Source organism: Mesoplodon bidens, assembly GCF_964165515.1.
Source record: "Mesoplodon bidens genome assembly, chromosome: 4".
Classification (NCBI taxonomy): domain Eukaryota; kingdom Metazoa; phylum Chordata; class Mammalia; order Artiodactyla; family Ziphiidae; genus Mesoplodon; species Mesoplodon bidens.
The window spans coordinates 153,615,608-153,636,216 of NC_138160.1; the positions used below are offsets into that span (position 1 = coordinate 153,615,608).

At 57.8% G+C, this 20,609-nt stretch overlaps 1 protein-coding gene across 5 annotated transcripts; it reads right to left on the reverse strand.

Annotated features, from left to right (window-relative positions):
• Positions 1–4,476: 4,476 nt before the first annotated feature.
• Positions 4,477–20,609, reverse strand: PDLIM7 (PDZ and LIM domain 7). 5 transcript variants are annotated; one of them, XM_081231940.1, is made up of 13 exons: positions 20,527–20,609; positions 19,474–19,579; positions 15,563–15,714; positions 15,452–15,482; positions 14,461–14,477; positions 14,062–14,198; positions 13,880–13,916; positions 12,862–12,932; positions 12,478–12,715; positions 11,303–11,483; positions 5,190–5,310; positions 4,977–5,092; positions 4,477–4,821 (listed from the first exon to the last, which is right to left on the reverse strand). In XM_081231940.1, the coding sequence occupies exons 2-13, from the start codon at positions 19,567–19,569 to the stop codon at positions 4,735–4,737; spliced, it is 1,284 nt and encodes a 427-aa protein (XP_081088066.1). In that variant the 5' UTR covers positions 19,570–19,579; positions 20,527–20,609; the 3' UTR covers positions 4,477–4,734. The 5 variants fall into 5 exon arrangements, with proteins under 5 accessions (XP_081088066.1, XP_081088065.1, XP_081088064.1 ...); XM_081231939.1 differs by lacking the exon at positions 14,461–14,477 and adding an exon at positions 14,879–14,997 and having other exon boundaries at positions 12,862–12,923; XM_081231938.1 differs by lacking the exon at positions 14,461–14,477 and adding an exon at positions 14,879–14,997.

The window sequence follows — 20,609 nt, forward strand, 5'->3', positions numbered from 1 at the left end:
ATCTTTGCTGATAATGGGGAGAGTTGCCTGAGAATAAAGCCAGCACTGAGAAAAGCAGAACTGAGAATGGAGGTGGGGGGAGATCTGGGGGTGGGGGCTGCGGAGAGCACACCCGGGGGCTCAGAGACTCCTGATATACATCCATGGGTACTGGGATCCTGCCATGTCTGAAGCCATTAACCTTTTAAGTTAAATGAGACAAATTATCCCTGTTGTTTTTTTTTTTTCTTTGACAGGCAAACATAGAAGTACAGAAAAGAGAGAAAGAAGGTAAAGAATTCCAGCATTAAGTCCTCTTAATAACGTGTCTCTTTATAATCATTGGGCTATCCCTGTTTTTGCTTAAACTAGTTTGAAATGCAGCTGAGAGTCCTTCCTAGTTGACCTAGTCTCCAAGTAGTAGTCATTTTTGTCAGTGGCAAGGGACATGGGTGAAAGCTGAGTTGACCTTCTACTGCCCCCGGGCCCTGAGTGGGAGAACCTAGGCTGGTCTTGGGACTCTCCCTGGCCACTCTGTAGTGACCCCGCTGCACAATCTCCCAGGGCTGACCCCAGCCTCCTGAGTTCTCCGCAGGCTCCCAGCAAGCTTCTTCTTGCCCCACCATAGCTCCTGGAACCCTAGGGTTGCCCCCACACGTCCTACCCTGCCCCACTTTAGGTCCCAGTTGGGGAGGAGCCCTTCCTCCACTCTCAGGTTTGGCTTTGGACTCAGGCCAACTCAGGTTCGAATCCCAGCCCTGGCTGCTGCCCACTGTGTGCCATGGGGCAGGGGCCTGTAGCCCGTAGCCTCAGCTCCCTTCCTATAGCAGGACCGTGTGTACCCTGTGAGTGTTCCAAGGCCCAGGTGGGGCCCAGCACCAAGAAGGCAACACCAGAATCATCAGTTCCTGCCTGTGTACCCTGTACTCCACCGCCTGTCTCCCTGCTGACTTCCAATGAGCTCAAGCTGCTCAGAGCTGGACAATGCCCCTCCCTGTCCTGCTATCTCTCCAGTTGCCCACTCAGCCCCCCGCCAAGGGCTCTGCCCCCCCGGGTGGGGCACTGCACTCTCCGAGGGCGCTAATGGCCTCCCACGCCCGGTACAAAGACATTTCCCAGTACCCTTGGCCTCCACCTGCATAGCCTCACACCCAAGCTCGAGAACACCGTGATCCCTGCAGTTCTGTGTTGGGGAGGGCGGGTGCCTGGAGGTGCCATGGGGGAGCACCTTGGCCTTTGATCCATGGAGCAGCAGACCCGGGCCGTTCAGGCTGAGTGGCTCTGGACGGAAGTCACTTTCCCTCTCTGAGCCTCAGGTCCCTCATCATCTGAACATCTTTAATGACATCTCTCTTAAGCATGTTTTGATGATTAAATGACATCTAAGAGATTGCTCTGTGGTTCCGGCAGAGAGAGAGGTGGCTGTTCAGAGCAGGTCAGGTGCCCGTGCTTGTTTTTACTTCCATCCAGACCAGCTCTGCTTTCCTGAGGTTCAGTCCCCCGCTCTCTGCTCTTTTCTCTATTCTCCCTTTACATCTGCCCTCCAATTTCTTCAACCACCTTCCCTTGGCAGGAGCCTCCAAGCTGCCTCCTCCACCTCTCTTGGCTACTCAGCTGACCACGACTGCTAGTGGTCCTCTGGGCCCACCACAGCCAAGCCTCTTAAGACAGCCGCCTACACTCTCATCTACACACTCTCTACACCCTCCCCCTTGATCTTCCAACCCTGGCATCGGCCCCAGCTCTCTGCTAAACCGATCTGGCAAACTTCACCCTGTTGCAAAAGGCCATGGGGACTCCTCGGCTTTACCTGCCTGGTTGACACTCTTGGCGACTTCTGGAAACACTCCTGCCCCGCCCGGGCTTCCCTGCCTCGAGCTCCCTCCCTCCAGAGGCTGTGGTCCTCCACTTCTGGCAGCTCCTTCTGCTTTCTCTGCCCTGTGCTGTGATGTTGCTACTCCCCCATCTCATGTCTTCTCTATGCTGCAGCCCTGGCCATCCTCAGACTGGATTTGGTCCACATTTATTTTTTTTAATAGGATTTAAAGAAATCTAACTTGGTTGCCAACATAGAAAAAACAAATTTCACACAGAAGTCTGAATCTCTGGATGCTGTTGGTAAACTGGCAGATCTGGCTACAGCTCAGCATTCCCACAGGGCTGCCCCCAGAAGGTCCCCCACAGACGGCTTCCAGCAGCACTCACCATCCACCCCTCTCCATGGAAACCAAGGATGGACTGAGAGAGCTTCATGGTTCAAGAGAAGTGGGAGAGAGTATATTTCTTTGTGGAAGTGAAAGATACTCTGCATTTAATATGCCAAGGATGTCTAGGGACTTCCCTGGTGGTCCAGTGGTAAAGAGTCTGCCTTCCAATGCAGGGGACATGGGTTCGATCTCTGGTCAGGGAACTAAAATCCCACATGCCGCGGGGCAACTAAGCCTGAGTGCCACAACTACTGAGCTCACGTGCCTCAACGAGAGAGCCCGTGTGCTGCAAACTACAGAGCCCACGCGCCCTGGAGCCCACGTGCCACAACTAGAGAGAGAAAACCCGCACGCCACAACTAGAGAGAAGCTCGCACGCCACAGTGAAGAGCCCACACCGCAATGAAAGATCCCGCATGCCTCAATGAAGACCCTGCAGCCTCAACTAAAGACCCGATGCAGCCAAAAAAATAAATAAAATAAATAAATAAAATAAATATTTTTTAAAAGGCAACAAGAAATTCTTAAAAAAAAAAATAAAGGGCTTCCCTGGTGGCGCAGTGGTTGAGAGTCCGCCTGCCGATGCAGGGGACACGGGTTCGTGCCCCGGGAAGATCCCACGTGCCGCGGAGCGGCTGGGTCCGTGAGCCATGGCCTCTGAGCCTGCGTGTCCGGAGCCTGTGCTCCGCAACGGGAGAGGCCACAACAGTGAGAGGCCTGCGTACCGCAAAAATAAAAAAAATAAGCCAGGATAACTATGTTGAAAGAAAAGGACATCCTACCTGCCTTACTCCTGATGTGACCTGCCTGGGCCCCTCTCTGGGCATCAAAGACAAGTATCTGTGATAACTGCCCCAAACTCACTCCCAAATTGAATCCAAGGTGAATCTAGACTTGAATATTCTGCTGCTCCCTGAACTGGTCTCCTAAACGTCCCATAGGCACCTCATTCAGTCCTTCAACAAACATTCATTGGGCATCCACCGGGTGCTAGGCACTGTTCTAGGCTCTGGCAAGACATCATGAAATTGGAAAAAACCCGAATGAACTTTTTGGCCAACCCAATAACACAGGAAGCCCTGCACTCATGCTCCAGGGGTCCTCGAGAGAAGACAACAGAGAGGCCCTTCTCTTCTCTTAAAGAGGACAGGCCCAAGCACCTGTTGAGAATGCCAACAACTTTAGATGTGCTGAGGTTCCTCATGCCAAGGGAGCCCTGGAGGAGAGGTGGCCATGGGTGCACTGAATTGCCTTGGCCTAGTTTGGGGCCGCTCCTCAGTCCTTCTCCAGTCCAAACTTGGAACAGGAGAAATGACAGTCCCCCTGGGGTAGTGGAGGGCACCAGTGGGAAGCAAGAGAGCCCAGGGAAAGATGGGGCCACCACCATAGCCTCCAGGTTTTGAGGTAGCAGACAGAGGTAAGCTTCCGAAGGAGCATCCCTGGAGCATGGCTCTCGGTGCCGGCCAGTCCCAGGACAGTGCAGCCAGCTTCGTGCCGGCCCTCTAGTCTGGCTCATGGCTCAGCAGCTGTGCGACTTTGGTCAGGTCTCCTAAGCTGTCACCCATAAAATGAGAATAACTGCAGGCACCTCACGGTGTTGCTGGGAGGATCACGTAAGACGATGTGAGGAATGACTGGTATACTCCAGGTGCCTAGCAAACCTGCCCTCCTTCCTCTCCTCACCTCTCATCCCAGGTCTCCCCTCTGGGCTCCCTGGGACCTGTCACTGGATCCCATCTCTGCCTTTTGGCTTGTTGCTCTTCTCTTCCCCTGAGTCCTGCCCCTCCTCCCAGTCTCTCCTTCTGTTCACCCCACTCACGGCTCTCGGGGCTTTTTCTACAACACAGATCTGAACACTTCTGTGCCCTGATCTCCCCACCGCCACCTTGCCCTCAGGAAGCAGTCCTGGCTCCTTGTCCTGGCACTTGTGGCTTCCCAGGACCAGAGGGCTGCCCTCTCCAGCCCCACCCTCTTTGCCTGCACCATACAGATGGCAGCGGTCCGTCTAGGTCCTCACTCTGGCGTACTGTTTTCCATGTCCCATCCCTGAGGATGCCTCTCAACTCCTCTTCTCTGACCTCCACGCCAGGCCAGCCCAGGTGCCCTCCACTTCTGCGGGTGCTGGGCCCAGCACATGCGATTCCCCTTTGCCTCCTCCTGCTGACTGGGAGTCCTCCATGTCCTCATCACAGGACCATCAGGACGGTAAGCCCTGGAAAACTTAATCTCCACCCTGCTACGTGCCTCAGATCCCACCTTTCTTGATGCGTAGGGGGAAGTGCACACCAGACACAGCTGGATACAGGTTTATTGTGGCACTGGACGTGAAGAGGGGCCGGTGTGGCCAGCACCAGTGTGCGGAGGTGGTGGAGGGAGTGGGGGGGAGGTGAAGCGGGTGGGCAGGGGCTCAGGGAACCGCAGGCTCAGGCCAAGAGTTGGGGTTGGGCAACTTTTGCTGGCCCTACCCAGAAATCTGGGGTGATGACTCCGGAACCAGCAACCCCTCCAGCTGGACAGGGCAGGGTGGGCAGCAGTGGGTGGGAGGGGCTCACACGTGGGAGAAGGCGTGGCTCTTGCAAAGGGGCTTGTCCTTCTTGGAGTAGAAAGTCTTTCCTTCCAGGTTGATCTGACATATCTAGGAACAGCCAAGGTCCAGTTACATGGGGCTGGAGGTGGCAAGAGAGGCGCCTTCCCAACCTCTTAGGAATCCCAGAGGCAGGGGTGGGAGGGAGGCTGGTGAAGAACACAGGGCTCTGGGGGCGGGGCCTGAGTCGGAGGAGGGGCACTCACCGCGCACACGAAGCATGTATCGTGCCAGCTGAAGCCCAGCGCCTCCAGGAAGCGGTCCCCGGCATCGATCTTGAAGTCACAGCCTCGGCATTTTGTGCCAAACATCTTCTCATAGTCTGGAGACACACAGAGAGGAAGGGGACCCTGGGTTCTCCCGTGCCCGCGCCCCGCCCCCTCACCCAGCCCCGCCTCCCTGCCTGTTCCACCCTATACCTCGCTCGCAGTAGGGGGCCCCCTCCTCCATATAGAAGGCCCTGTTCCGAATGGGTGTCTTGCAGGCCGCACAGGTGAAGCAATGCACGTGCCAGGTCATCTTCAGGGCATGCATGATCTCCTGGGAGGAAGCGACAGTCACTTGGCAGCTCAGCATCCTCCTCTCCAGGGCCGGGGACACAGGAAAGCAGGCTTGGGTCCTCTCTCTTTCAGGGTAAATGCTACGTCTGCATACGCATTGCTGCTACTTTCTTTCTCCAACCCTGAGGTCTCCCGGTGGCTGTCCACCACTCCATGTCTAAAGCTCAGCTCCCAATCTCTGCACCCCAAACCTCTCGCCTTCCCACAGCTGTCTCCATCTCAGTTGATGGCAACTCCATCCGCATGGGCCAAATTCCCTGCTTTCTCCCACACTTCACTTCAGGTCCACCAGGAAATCCTGCTGGGTCCACCTTCAAGATGCGTCCAGATTCTGACCACTTCTCACAGCCTCCCTGATGTGCGATGTGAGCCTTGGGCACCTCTGACCTGGATGACTGCATGAAACTGGCTTCTGTGCTCCTCCCTCTGCCCTTACAGACTGATATCAACCTGTGCCAGGCCACATCCTTCTCTGCCCCAATTCCTGCCTAGTCCACATTTCTCTGAGCAAAAGCCAAAGCCCTGGGAAGGGCCCAGAGGCCAGCAAGTCTGGCCTCTGTCCCTCTGCTCTCCCCACATGGCCTCTCATCCCTGGTTGACACACCAGGCACACCGTCTTGGGGCTACACACCAGGCACACCGTCTTGGGGCTTCACACCAGGCACACCGTCTTGGGGCTTCACACCAGCTGTCCCCTCTACCTGAACTGCTCTGCACCAGATACCTGCAAGGCTCACCCCTCACCTCCTTCAAGTTTCTGCTCAAAGGTCACCTTCTCCATGAGGCCCACTCTGACACCACCAGTTCATAGGCCAACCCGCCTTCCCAAAGCCACACTCCCAATAGCGCTTCCCTTTTTTCCATACTAACATACTACCACGTAATTTACCTATTTTGTCATTGCTTATTGTCTGCTCCCCACCCCCTTCTTCCCGATCCAGTGTAAGGTCCAGGAAGGCATGAAATACCAACTGTTCTGTTAGCAGGTATATCCCAACAGGGCCTGGTCCGCGGGTATGCATCACAAGTGCTCGGGAGTTGAGTTAACCTGCTCCACTGGAGGCCTGCCAAAGCAGAAGCTGCTGGTGGGTTGAGCTCTTCCTGGGGCTGGGACCCTCAGGCCAACCAGGGCAGCAGCATTCCTATCTGGAGCAGGCAGAAGGCAGTGTGGAGCCCGGAGTGGGGATCAGATCTTTGGGTTCAGCCAGACCTTAGCTGTGTGGCTTACCCAACAGCTTTACCTTCTCTTGACATTCGGCTCCTTCCCTTTTGAACTGAGAGCCTAATCCCAGCTTTGCAGGGGTGTTGTAAAGATGGTCCCACATCTGAAGCCAGGGGTCCCAGACCCAGTGCCTGCCAGGGCCAGGTGGGGACTGTGCTGTGGGAGAGCACCTGTTCTCCCTGCAGGGGTGGTGCTGACCACTTCACTGAGGAACGCCTGGAAGGCTCAGGTGGAAATCTAGGTGTTAAAGTCAAATCCAGTTTTTCAATGTTGGCCATTAATTTGAAAATGAAACAGTGCGGACCAAGTAAGACAAGAAATAAGCGTGGGAAGCATCTAGCTCTCAGCTGGCCCATGTGACCTCTATAAAATCTGTCACGGGAATTCCCTGGCAGTCCAGTGGTTAGGACTCCATGCTCTCACTGCTGAGGGCCCAGGTTCGATCCCTGGTCGGGGAACTAAAATCCCACAAGCTAAACAAAATAAATAAATAAAAAATAAATTTTAAAAAAATAAAATAAAATCCCACAAGCTGTGTGGAGTGGCCAAAAAAAAAAAAAAATTTTGTCACGTCTCACATATACCTCTCAACCACCCTGGCCAGGAAGTTACTGCCACCCCCATTTTAGTGAGGCCCAGAGAAAGTGACGTGCCCCAGGTCATACAGCCAATAGATGGTGGAAATGTGTTTTGAGCCCAAGTCTGGCTCGCTACAAAGCTGGCCCTTCCCACTGCCTGGTGTTGCCCCTTTGCAAGGATAAGACAAAGGGTTGGGGGAAGGAACTTGGCTGTGAGCCCACAGAACAGGGTCTTGGCAGGAGCATGGGGAGCCCAGAGCTGGGCCCAGTGGGAGCATGGGCAGGGAGGCAGGTCTCTGCCAGTATCCAGGAGAACCCGTGAGCCAGTGTTCCCTATCTTATGCCCAAAGCTTCCTAAATCTATCTGCCTCTCCCATCCCACCATGCTGACCCAGGGCCAGCAGCTCAGTTCTCCTCCTCTAGCTGTCTCCCCCTGCCCCGGGGAAGCTTGCCAGGCACAGCTGACCTCAGCAGTCCCCAGCTCTGAACTTCTAACACGGTCCCTGCCCCCCTCTTCCACCTCATCTCACACCTTCTCATCTCACACCTTCCCTGGGTGTTGCCTTGTGACACAGCTCTTCCCTCCTCTTGGAGCACTTTCCCCTCATCCTTCTCCAAGCTAACTCCTACTCATGTTTTAAGTTCAGCTTAGAGGCCACTTCCATCCACTCCTTCAAGTGTTAATTGACCACTTCCTATATATGGGGCACAGCATAATGTGTGAGCAAAACAGCCCTGGTCCCAACCCATGAAGTTCACCCTGGGGAAGAGATGGGACAACAGGACTGGAAGGTAGTGAGCAAAGAGTGGGGAGCCTGGGCTGGTGGGGAGGGTGGGTATCAGGGAGAGTGCCCCTGAGGAAGTGCTATTTGAGTCTTGGATGAGAAGAAATGAGGTAAGGAGAGTGCTAAAGAGTATTCTTAGCAGAGGATAGCCTGTGCAAAGGCCCTGTGGTGAAGGGACCAGCACACTGGCAAAATGGAGAAGCCCATGTGGCTGGAGCACAGAGTGAGGGGGGCTGGTGGTGAGTGGTGAGCCTTGAGAGCATAGTGTTCCAGAGGGTCCCCAGACCAGGGGACAGGTCCCCTCTAATGTGTCCCCTCCAACTCTGCTGAAACAACCTGATTGTCCTGTGTTTCTCTCCCCGTGCTCCACTCTGAGCTCCGAGACCAGGCATAGTCCCAAGCACCAGGCACAGGCAGAGCCCGAAGCGCGTGGTAAATTGGGAAGGTTAGCTTCCTGCCCCATGGGAGGGTGAGGTAGGAGCTTCCTGGGATCTGTCAGGCCCTGGAGTCCCGCAAGAAGGGAAGCTGAGGGCCCCTGGGCCACACTGTGGAACCACTGGCCTGGGCTGGGGCAGGAGCAGGGCTTGCCACCTTAGTCTGGGCTTACTCTAGGACCCAGGAGCCAGTCAGGCTCTGTGAGCCTTGCCTCCTCATCTGCGGCCTGGGTGATAACCCTGCCCACCCAAAACTGGGGCAGGGAGGGACAAGAGTGCTGTGCAACACAGGCAGGGCCATCAACGAACAGAAGGGCCTTGATCTGTGGGAAACAAACCCAGATGCCAGCTTAAGAAAGGTCCTGGGATCCAGCCCGTTCTGCTAGAACAGTCCAACAGGGTATGGCCTAGGCTGGTGGAGAAATTACTGTGAATTTGGGCAAAATTTCCTCATCTGTAAGATGACAATAATCAAACTGACTTCGTAGTATGATTAGCTGGATGCCTACACATAGTAAATGACCCACAACACAAGACTGTGATAATAATCCTTTCTTCCCTTCCAGTCTACTGATGGAACCCCCATTTTTTGCTGGGCACGTATCTACACCAGACTATATTTCCCAGCCTCCCTTGCAGCTCAGTGTGGTCATGCGATTGAGTCCTGGGCAATGGGATGGAAGCGGAAGGGTTGGGTAGCAGCATCTTCTAAAGATGACTCCCAAGAGCCTTCCGCCCTTCTTCTCATTCCAACATCCTGCTGGTTGGAACGTGGAAATTTTGCCTGAAGCTCAAGCGGCATCTTGGACTATGAGTGGTAAGTAAGCCAATGTTGAGAATGTCCGAGAAACAAGATCCAGGAGCCTGGATCTGCCTACACGTCCCAGATTGCCCACCTCTGGACTTTCTTAGCTGAGTAATAGCCGCCATTATTTTTTCTATCACTTGCGGTCAAGGTAATCGTCACTAACATGACCATCACTACAGAGCTCTCTAGCCACATCTGGAAGCTCTGCCTATGAATCCAGAAATGGGGAGAAGCATGAGTGCCAAGAAGAGCCCAAGCTGAAAGTCAGCAGTGCCTGGGGCTGCTCTGGCTCGGCCCTCATGCTCTGCAGCCTTGGGCAATTTCTGCCTCTCTCTGGACTTCAGTTTCCATACAGGTACAACTGAAACCCCCTCAACTTGTCACCCTGCCTGTTATGCTCCCCTTTCCTCAGGCTGCTCAGCCCCTGACACCCTCAGAGTCCCCTTCCTCTGTGTGAGCTCCTGGGGGCAGGGCCACGCCTGTCTCTTCACGAGGTGTGCCTAGCGTGGGGCATACTGCCCACACTCACAGTAAAGAGAACGAATGGGAGAAGGTAGATAGTTCATCACTCTTAACCCATGACATGTGCTGACCCAAGTCCCAAGCCCAGCTCTGGGTGGCAGCTAGGTTGCCCTGAAGGAGACCAGGCCAGGCTATGCTGCATATTTAGCCTCAGCGGGAAGAACAGGATTTTGAATCACACGTTTTTTAGCCTAAATTTCTGGCTTTGCAAATCAATAGTCCTGTGTCCTTCAAGCCCATCAAGTCATCTTTCAGAGTTTCCGTTTTCATATGTACTAGGGGCAGCAGACACTGTGTATTAGCCTCCCAAAAGCCTGTCACAACCCCTTTCTCTTTTGCCTTTCTCTCTTACAGAGGACAGAAGCTAAAATACTGGATTTGCCAGCTTCCCCCATGGCCCAGGTGCTCACAGGATAACAATTCCAACAACTGAGATAAAGATGCAAGTTCTTGGTTTTTCTTCCAGAGTCAAAAGGCAAGACCTCATTAAAAGAAAGCATCCGGGGCTTCCCTGGTGGCGCAGTGGTTGAGAGTCCGCCTGCCGATGCAGGGGACACGGGTTCGTGCCCCGGTCTGGGAGGATCCCGCATGCCGCGGAGCGGTTGGGCCCGTGAGCCATGGCCGTTGGGCCTGCGCGTCCGGAGCCTGTGCTCCGCAACGGGAGAGGCCACAACAGTGAGAGGCCCGCATACAGCAAAAAAAAAAAAAAAAAAAAAAGAAAGCATCCGCCCCAACCATTTATCTGGCAACCATGATACAACACACGTGAGGACAAAGATCTACATGCTAAGGGTTTCGGAACTTAAAAAGAGAAAAAGCCTAAAGGCATCCTTGAGCTGCTATTCCACCCCTGGAATTCTTGTGATTGAAGTAAATATTACTCCTTCTGTTTCAACCTCTGTAGTGGGGTTTTCTATTACCGAAGCTGAATGCAATCCCCACACAGCAGCCATCTCTTGTTTTGGCCTGACTAGCACTTACCTCCCTTCTTTGGGTAATGTCATCCTGGTTTTATTTTCAAGGAACCAGTCCTGTGGTTCAGGCAAGGCCACCAGACCCCACCCCAGGAGGGGGTGTCATCCAGGCCTGGCCAATTAGAGTCATGGGGCTTGGTTCAGAGATGGGCATGTGAAGCAAGCCAGGCCAATGAGCATCAGCACTGGGACTCTTGATACATCAACTGGCACAGAGATGCTCTCTTTCACTTTGTGGTGCTAACCTGGGGAGATGTAACCCTGGAGCCACTGTGGCACCATCTTTGCCGCTTTCTAGGAAAAAGCATGCTGGGAACGAAGCCAACAAAGATGAAACCAGAGGCAAGTAGTAGAAAGACTCCTGATGACCTCGGGATACGCATTCAGCTGGGCCTGAAGTTAGCACCCCTCAGCCTTTCTGATTATTTGTGCCAACACTCTTGAGCCCTTTTGAGAAGGATTTAGGTCATTTGTTAAGAGGATCCTGATTAATGAAAAGTAAGGTCAATATAGCAGCCCGACTGTTAGGCTGGTAAGGTTCCAATAGGCTCCTGCAGGGAGAGCTCCCAGGCTCAGGAGTTGCTCAACAACACTCCTCAACACTCAAGGGTCAGACTTGCCTTCCCAGCCACCCACCAGCCCCACTCACGCCAGTGATCTTCTTCTTGCATTTGGCACAGCTGGGTGCATAGCGCACGTCATAGCAGGGCGGGCAGAAGATGGCGCCCTTTTCCTCGAAGAAGCCACCCTCTTCCAGGACCTTCCCACACTGACTGCACACAAACTCCTCAGGGTGGTACGCGTGGCCCAGCGCCACCAGGTAGCGGCCCCTGGCGGGAGGCAAGGGCAGTGAGCGGGAATGGATGCAAACGAAGTCGGGGTTCCCGGCCAGAACCCCACGGGGTTTACCTACCACCTACTATGAAGCCTTGAAGGGAAAGTTCATTCTCTCCATCTCCAAAGAGGGGAGAAACAGGCTTGGGAAGTGACTTGCCCAAGGTCACACAGCAAGAGAGACAAAGCTGCACTGTTTTGATGACAGGAGATGAGGGAGAGGGGCAGTGTTGGAAAAGGGAGGAAGGTTACACTGGGTGAGAGCTGCTGATTTGGGCCTAATAAGTTGAACCCAGGGAATTGGTGCCCTGCGGGGGCAGGAGGCCTGGAGTGCCCGTGAGCCCTGAAGACCAGTGGGCACTTGAGCTGAGCCTGGTGCCCACCCTGTTCTGCTTGCCTGTTCCATCCGGTCTGGGGAGGGCCCTGCAGGTCCCAGATAAATGGGGATGTCTGAAGGAGGGGGTGCTTCACAGAGCCTAAGAGCTGACAGGAATCTAGAGCAGTGCAGGGCCTGGGAAGAGAACTAGGAAGGCACACTGTCACACTGATTCTGGGGGGCTGTGTGACTCTGCTGGGTCCCGGGGAGCAGTGCAGAGAGGGAGGGACTTCAGAGGCTTAGCAGAGAGAGACCAAGCGAGCAGGAAGGAGAGAGGCCGAGGGGCTGGGAAGGGGAGGCCCTTCCTTGCCCAGAGAGCAGCGAGTCTAGGGCTGCAGCTTGGCTGTGTCATTGGCACTTCCTCCATTTCACCAGGGCAAATGCTGAACAGAGGCTAATGATGGGTGGGCTGTGGGTAAGGAGTGCGGGATTCAGAATCTGAGGAACCAGCCCAGGTCCCTACCCTCACTCCAATAGGGAACCGAATCCTCATCCTCCCGCAGGGGCGGCTGAGATGAGTGGGGAGATAGATGGGGGAGCGGAGATCAGAAAGGCATCAGGGCTGGACTTGAGGTCAGGAAAGACCACGGTAGGAAAGGAACAGGGCCACCCACCGGATGACCTTGTGGCACTGGTGGCATACGGGAGTCTTGCCATTGCTGCCACCGCCGCCTCCAGGGCCCCCTCCAGCGGCAGCCTGCACAATGGAGGTGCGGTTCTGCATGGGCGTGGGTGTGGCTGGCTGGGTGTGCCGGGTCAGCACCGTGCTGGTCTTGTCCGGGGCGTAGCGCTCAGCGAACGCAGGGTCCACAGCCCAGGGCGGGCGGCTGGTGGGGCTGGGGGTGGTAGGGCCTGCCAAGGCCAGGAAAGTGACTCCAGGGGGGTGCCCAGGGATGCCACAGGACTGTGGGGAGACCCCGGGGCAGCTTGGAGGGGCCCACCCCCATGCCTCTGGAGGCTACCCACCCTTCCCCAGGCCCGAGCCCACTCTCTCTCACCAGGCCAGGGTTCCTGGGGTGTAGCTGAAGCTGGGGCTGGGGCTTCTGTCCTGGGCACCTGGCTGTAAGATCTGCCATTCAAGGCCCTGCATGGCTGAGGCTCCTGGCATGGCTCCACCCCCCAACCTTGGTCCTTCTGGCCCCATGGGAGATGCGTGGGTACATGAGAGCTCCTGGGTTGGACTCCAGGTTCCACTGGGGTAGGGGTGGGTAGGGCAGCTTCTCCTAGCCAGGTTCCAACTGGCTGGTCTGTGGCACAGGGCTGAGAGGTGGAGCAGGGCTCTCACCTCTGGGGCAACTCTTGGGTCTCCTTCTGATGGCAGGGCCCCCTTTGCTGGGTACCCCCACCCACTGAGACCCAGACTGGCGGGGCCCATACTGGATCTTATCCATCTAACACCCCCTTACCCCAAATGCAAACCAAGCCCACAAAGATAGAAGACAGAGGCAGAGAAAGCAGGGCCGAGCATGTTTATTTTCATGCCTAAGCCAGCACAGACCTGGCAGACAGCAGTACCATAGGGCAAAGAGTGAAGACAGTGTCAGATGGAGCCGGGCCCTGTGCCAGGAGGGCAGCCGAGGCCAGGCCAGTAGGAGGCTCAGTTCAGGGGCAGGAAAGGGAGGGGTGAGGTAGGCAGAAGCTGGAAGCACCGAGGGGGGGTGCCCTGGGAGGAGGAACAGAAAGAGAGAGGCAGAGAGGGCAGCCGGCCGGCGAGGGCCAGGCTACGACTGCACGTTGAGCACGTGGGCAGAGCGCTGGTGGTGCCAGTCCCGGAGGCGGGTGTAGCGTGGGCTCTGCAGCTCCAGGACATACTTTTCCCTGAGGGGCAGAGAGAGAAGGAGGAGAAAGTGGAAGGAAGGAGAGATGGAAGGGAGGAAGGGAGGGAGGGAGGGAGGCCTGAAGAAAGGAAGGAGAATGGAGAAGCCTGGCTAAGGACGGCCAGGAGCAGACACAGGGTGGTGGGTGGAATGGGAGAGGCAGGAAGTGAGAAAGCGGGGCTGGAGCTCGTCCTGTTACCTTGATTTCTTCAGATGCTCCTCATCCGGGTCTTGCACTGAGAGGGCAGAGGCAGGCGTTGACCAAGAGCAGGCAGAAGCCCACCCCAGCCCTGAGCCCTGGCAGAGGGTCACAGGGTGCCGGAGCAGGCTCCAGCTAAGCCCAGGCCCGGGTTGGGGGCCCTGCCCTGGGATGGCACTTACTGAACTCGGTGCCCGTGAGGTGGGCGAGAATGCGGAAGGAACGGGACTGGCCTGTCCCAGGCCTCGGCCGCCAGTCCTCCGTGTCCTCCATCAGCCGCTGCTTGCTGGCATCTGGGACCAGCGGTCGGAGCGGCTGTCTGTGGGGAGGGTGTGGCTCAGAACCTCATGCTGGGGTGGGCAGTGGGGGCAGCCCCTCCCCAGATTTGGTACATTTGGGCTATGGTGATGGCAGAGTGGGGAAGGGCAAGGCCAGGGCCCTGCTGGGTGGGAGGCTGGATAGGTAAGTGAGAGGGGAGGAGGGCAACCAAGGTGAGAGGAGGGCAACCAGGGTGGGGAGGGGCCGCCACCCAGAGTGCCAAAAGGAAGAAAGAGAGAGACAGGCAGAGGGGTCTCACTGACTTGTCAGGGGTCTGCACCTGTGAAGGAAATAGACACATGGACAGATAAAGGGACAAAGAAATAGACAAGGGGAGGAAGAAAGACGGCAAGGGGTCAGACTAGCTTGAGGCAAGGCTGCACTGAGTGTCTAGGGCTCAGACGGCCCGACACTAAACCCCACCCCCAGGCCACCAGCGAAGGGGCGCTGCCTCGTTCAGAGCCTCCAGGAGGACAGTGCCCCCAGGAGGACGGTGCCCAGGCAGGAGCCACACCCTCGGAAGGGCCCTGTGCCTGCAGTCCCCGCCCAGGCCGCCAGGGGTCGCTGCCGCACGGTTCCGGCCGGGCTGGGGCGCAGCGCAGACTGAGCAGCAGCGGGCAGCGGGCGGGCGTGGGGCTGTGGACAGATGGCGTGGGCAGTGGGCGGGCAGGGTGGACGTACCCATTCTGCTGCGGGGCGCTGTCAGCGGGCTGGGGGGCCCCGAAGGGCCGGGCCGTCTTGTTGAGGGAGGCGCTGGGTGCAAAGGCGTACCGCGGGGGGTCCGCGGCGGGGGCCAGGGCCTGGGCGGAGACAGAGCGGGCAGGGCGGGCAGGGGCGGGGACCTGGCTAGAGTGGGGTGCCCCCCTGGCTCGGAGAGGACTGCGGCGCTCCAGCCCCACCCCCACACATCTGGCCTGAGGCTACGGGGAAGGGGCGACTCGGATTTCAAGGGGCCCATTTGGGAGCGATGATCTCAGCCCACGCGGCCGGAGGGCGAGGGCGGACTAGTGCAGCTTGCAGCACAGGCCGGCGGGAGGCAGACAGGCAGACGGACAGACAGGCAGATATGCGTGGTACCCTGACCGTGCGGCAGCTCCCGGCCCAACTCCCAGTCCCCAGACTCCCCAGCTCTGGCCTCCACCCTCTACTCCCGGCCAGGGATGGGGGTACCAGGCTGCACCAGGGAGGGCAGGTCAGTCCGGACGTCCAATCCCACCCCGCCTGCTGCCCAGATGTCCCAAGCCCCTCCCATACCTTCTGCGGTTTGCTCTGAGGCGGCTGGGCCCTAAAAGAGAAGGGAAAGGGGTGTTGACGGGAAGCCCCAATGGCGTGCCCACCTGCCAGGCCTGCTCAGCGCCCGCATACCTGCTGAGACCCAGGCTGAGGTGCTCCCCGCAGGCACGGATCTTGTTCTGGGCCTCGATATGTGTGAGGCCCCCCGCATTCTCGCCATCGATACTCAGCACCCAGTCGCCCACGGCCACGCCGGCCTGCGCAGCTTTACCTCCAGGAGTGAGCTATGGAGAGACAGAGGATCGTGGAGGCCCAAGGCTCTGCAGGCCAAACTCAGGCCAACAGCAGCCAACCCTGCCTTTCCTTAGCTGCCCCACTTGCAGAACCCAGAGGCCTCTTCATTCAACATATTTCTGGGCAGCTGCTGCATACTAAAGCCATCTGGAAGGGGGTGGGGCTCCCCTGAGCTTCACCATGGCCCCAATCACCCTGCTTAGTTATTTGTTCACCTCCAGGGACCCTCCCCACAGTCCAGAAACTGCTGACATCAACAAGCAGCCACCTTGGTGGTTTAGCCAGGCTAAAACCCACGCTTCTCAGCTCCAGCCGCAGCCTTTTGAGGCCCCTGCTGGCCTCTCGCCCAGGCCATTCCACCCACCAGACATGCCCTCTGGCTTGTGCGTGTGGCAAGTGCCTCCCTGAGCACTGTTGGGTGCTCTCAGTGACCTCTTACACTCCTAGCGCCCTGTCCTGGGGCCATCTGCAGGGAGCTACCGGAACACTTTGAGCGCCAGGAATAGGCCCCATCACCTCTAGGTTCCCAGTGATCGGTGTGACTGAATGGGGTCCAGAATGTCAGCTGGGGCTTCATAGGTTGTAAATAAATATGGATGTGTCGCCCCCAAGCCCTCAACTGTCCCATCACCCTCTCCCCCCGATCCTTCAGGCTCTGAGTTGTGAAGCCCTGGTTCCCACGGCAAATGAGAGGCAGTACTAGGCTGGAAGGAATGGTCACCGCCAGCATGAGCTGAAACCATCAGGATGACTTCTGGGAAGAGGGGGGCTCTGGCAAAAGGAGAGTGGGATGGGCTGCCCATGGTGTGAGAGAGTCCAGCTACTTATGAAGGCCTCAGATGCCGGAAGGAACCAGGATTTGGCCTTGAGATTAGGAGGAACCAACAGCAGTTTTAAGGCCCGGGGTGGGGTATTTGCCAGGGTCCAGATAGAGGTGACCCTGAAGAATCCCACTGGGCCCTCTCAGCCCTCTAGCCTAGTGGCAGCAACACAGGCAGGAGGGGCACTGCTGTTCCTAAGTCTAAGCCCTCGGGGCTGCCTGGCCATCTGGCAAGGGGCCTGGGATTGAGCAGGCTTGTGGGGAAGTGCTGGGAGGCAGATTCACATTGTGAGATTTGAGGCTGCCTGTGGCCCCATGAGGCTCATCAGGTAGGCTGATGCTCAGACTCAGTTGAGGCAGGGAGAGAGGAGGTAAGGGGTTCCAGAGAGATGGCAGAGGGACCAGATGCAGAGACCAATGGCACTAGGGCAAGAAGGGAGACCTGAGTTTGACGGCTCTATTTCACGCTTGGGAAGTTAGAAGGGTAAGACAGCTGGGTGGGCCTTTCTTCACCTGCTAAATGGTAATAGCAGCTCACGTTTATTGAGTACCTAGTACTGCCACATACTGAATCCTTCGACAACCCTGTGGAGTAGAGTCTGGGAATGTACCTATTTTACACATGGAAAAACAGAGAGGTTAAGCAACTTGCTTCAAGTCACCCAGCTAGCAACTCAAGAGGCAAGGCCAGGACCCTGACCCTAAGGCCCCACCCTACCAGGCCATCTCTGCTGAGAGCTGGGGCCCAACTCAGAGGTCAGCCCTCTGGCTGGAAAGACCCCCTGACCTCCTAGCTGGGTTTAGGGCTTGGATCCCCTATCTTACCTCTAGTCCAATCTAACCCCTTATAATGGGCATAGGGAAGTGACGCCCTTGCAAGGAAGTGACTTACTCAAGGTCATGGTGAGTCAGTAGACGGGAAACCTGGCCTGGCCACTCCCTACCCACACTGGCTGGCTCCTGGGAGGTGTGGGCTAAGCCTGAGGTGGGGGTCTCAGGTTGAGCAGGAGCAGTTGGCTCCCAGAGAGGGGATGGGGAGCTGGAGACTACTTCCTTCTCTGGAGTGAGGAGGACAGGAAGCACAGGAGGGATAGGGGAGTGATCAGAGAGGTGGAGACAGAAGCAGAACGGGGAGGGCATGGGGGGCGGGGTGTGTCTGGAGAGAGAAGCAAGAGGGCCCAAGGGACCAAGGAGGGGAAAAGCCAGGGGGCTGGACACTGCATGGAGTAGGGGGTGAGTCAGCCTGAGGGCTCCACTGAGCAGCCCAACCCCCAAGTCCCAGACATTACCTCATCTCCCAGGCCCGGGCCTACAGCCAGCCCTAGCCCCTCCCTGCCCCCCTCCACGCTGGGGTCAGGGGAGAGAAAGGGTGCCAGCCCAGCTCAGAAAAGACCACCCCACACACCCACCCATCAGGGCCTAGGTCCAACTCCAGGGATGGGCTCGGCTAGTGGCCCCACCCACATGCTGGGGCTGCTGACAAGGGAGCCTGGGCTCAGAGTGCCCCCAACAGGCCACATCTGAAAGTCCATCCCTTAGGCTACTTTGTTGCCCATCCCCACCAATGAAGAAACTGAGGCTCAGAGGTCAGCCAAGGCCCCAGCCACATTGGCCAGCACTTTCCCAGGGAGGGGAGTATAGGGTAGGTTTCCAGGGCTGGCAAGGCTTGAGTACTGGGTGTGGGGCGGGTGTATGTGGTAGGGACACCACTGCCCTTGGCTACCTTGCTGGTAGGGCAGCTTCCAGGGAACCCTGTGGAAGGGTCCCTGGGAACAGTGACTGCCTGCCTGCCCTGGCCACCAAGCCCAACTCTGACAGACTCTGCCTTGGGGCCCCCTCTAGCTGGGCCCTCTGGCCCCTTTCAGGCTGTGCTTGCCCTGGGCTTCCTGCCAATAGCTGCCTGCCCACCAGGAGCCTGGGTGGGCCTCTCTGGACAAGCGGATATGGTGACAGGAAGTCCCCACCCCCTCCTGACCCCCAGGCCACAGTCAGAGACACCAACCCAAGGGCTGGCCTCGTGCTCTCAGGGCAGGCAGTTTGTTCTGTGTCCCACAACTGACCCCACAGCTGGAGCCACAGCCTGGTGGTGATCAGCCGAGGGGCCCACTCATAGGGTTCAGGGGTCCAGGCCTAGGCCAGCTTTTTTCCAGCTCTGCAGACTCCAGCCACCAGTTGGCCATCCCAGCATGGGGCTGCATTCTTGGGCTTATAAGGCAATCCCCCTGCCATAGGGAGGAGCCAGCCCTCAGCTCCGCCCCTACCAGAACGGGCTCTTGGGAGCTGAAGTCACAGCCCTAGAGCCCCGTCCCAACCCCTGCTTGGGGTCGAAGGCCACTGCATCCTGAATGGGACCAGTGGCTGGGATAAAGGTCCTCACATAGGCTGGGGAGAGGTAACCCACCCACCCACCGACAAAAAAATGCAGGCCATCCCTGTGCCTGAATTCCAATCCCTGCTTTGCCATGGAATCGCTGAAGGAGCCCCTTCACCTCTCCAAGTTATCTCAACTGGATAAACAGGATGACAGCTGCTATTCCTTGGGTGGCAATGAGAATGAAGTGAGATCCTGCGGTCAGAGTGCCCTGCCTGGGGTCCAGCTCCAAGCACTGCTCCCTGAAGCAGCTTAGACCCTTCCTGGAGACCTCAGGCTCCCCTCCTCCAGAAACGGCATCTCCCTGAGCCTCGAAGGTGGCCCCAGGAGCTTCGTGGACTGGCATCAGGTACAGTGCAGTGCTGTGGAAGTGTGGGAGCTCCTTTCCTAGTATCTGCCTAGTTGGGAGTCCTTGTGGCAGGAGCCTACATCTCTGGACCTGGACACCTCCTGGCCTACTGGCCTCAGCTCACTCCTGCTCAGACTCCTCCCATCACTCACTGGAGATCTGAGCACCCAAAGATTGCTGAGGGAGCCCCTGCCTCAACCTAGGCTCACCCGGGAGATGGAGAGGGGCACATTGAAGTCCTTGCCCCCCTGCAGCCGGAAGCCCCAAGGTGCTGGCCCCTCTAGCACCACCTTGAAGGAATCCATGGTGCCGCTCCTGAGAGGAGAGAAAAGGTGAGTGATGCATAGTGGGTGCACAGGCAGGCCCATCACGGGACACCAGCCTCGGACTAGTGCCAGGTAGGCACGGGCAGACGCTGAGCACACGCAGGGGGAGGGTAGGCGGGCACCTTGTTAGGTTTGGCTGGGCTACTAGCTGGCAGACCTCACTTTGGAAAGACAGGGGCAACCCCCCTTCCCGAAGGAACTGGGAGGGTGAGGGGAGCCCGCATCCAGTCTTGAGGTTCCTCTCATCCAGGAGTGGACCGCAGGGCTAATTTGGCACGGCCTCCTCCCAAGCCAACCTTGAGCCTCGGACTGGACGGCAAGGCCAGTCCGGGGCCGGCGCTCCTCTCCCCCGCCCCCAGGTCCCGGCAGGCAGGCCTCGACTGGAGCCTGCTCGGACTATATAAGGCGTGTAAGCTGACACTGTGCGGAGAGCCAGCGGAGGGAGCACATAGGGGCTTCGGACGCGAGGGGGAGGGGTGGGGAGGGAGGCGGCTGGAGCGCGTCCTAGCCATTCCAGGCCCAGTCGAAGCTGCTGGGAGCCAGGGCGGGACCCCTGGGCGCTGGGGCGGACTGCGCGGGGGCGCGGCCCCTGCGGAGGCTGGTGGGGGCTGGGACTCCAAAGCGTGGCCAGGAAGGGGATTCATCCTGGAGCTTAGTGGGGGTGGTGCCTCCCACACAGGCCTGCTACCATCCCGACGTGACTCAGTTTCTCCCGCCCGGGCCCCATGCACTGGCCGAGTCCGGGGAGCAGGGAGCGGCGCAGGCGCCAACCAGCCCCGCCGCAGACGGCTTTGCCGCAGGAAGGCGGGGGTAGGGGCTCCGGCCCACCGGAGGAAGCGCAGAGCTGGCTAAGACCCCCAGTACCCCCTGTGGTCCCCAGTAGGCCTCTGCCCCCCGCCTGGTCCTGCCCGAGACGCCCCGCGATGTCGCATGTACCTGCTCGGCCCCGCCGGGGCGCTGCTCAGCGGCGGTCTCCAAAGAGCAGCGTTGGGATCCGCCACCCGAGTTCTGACCCCGCC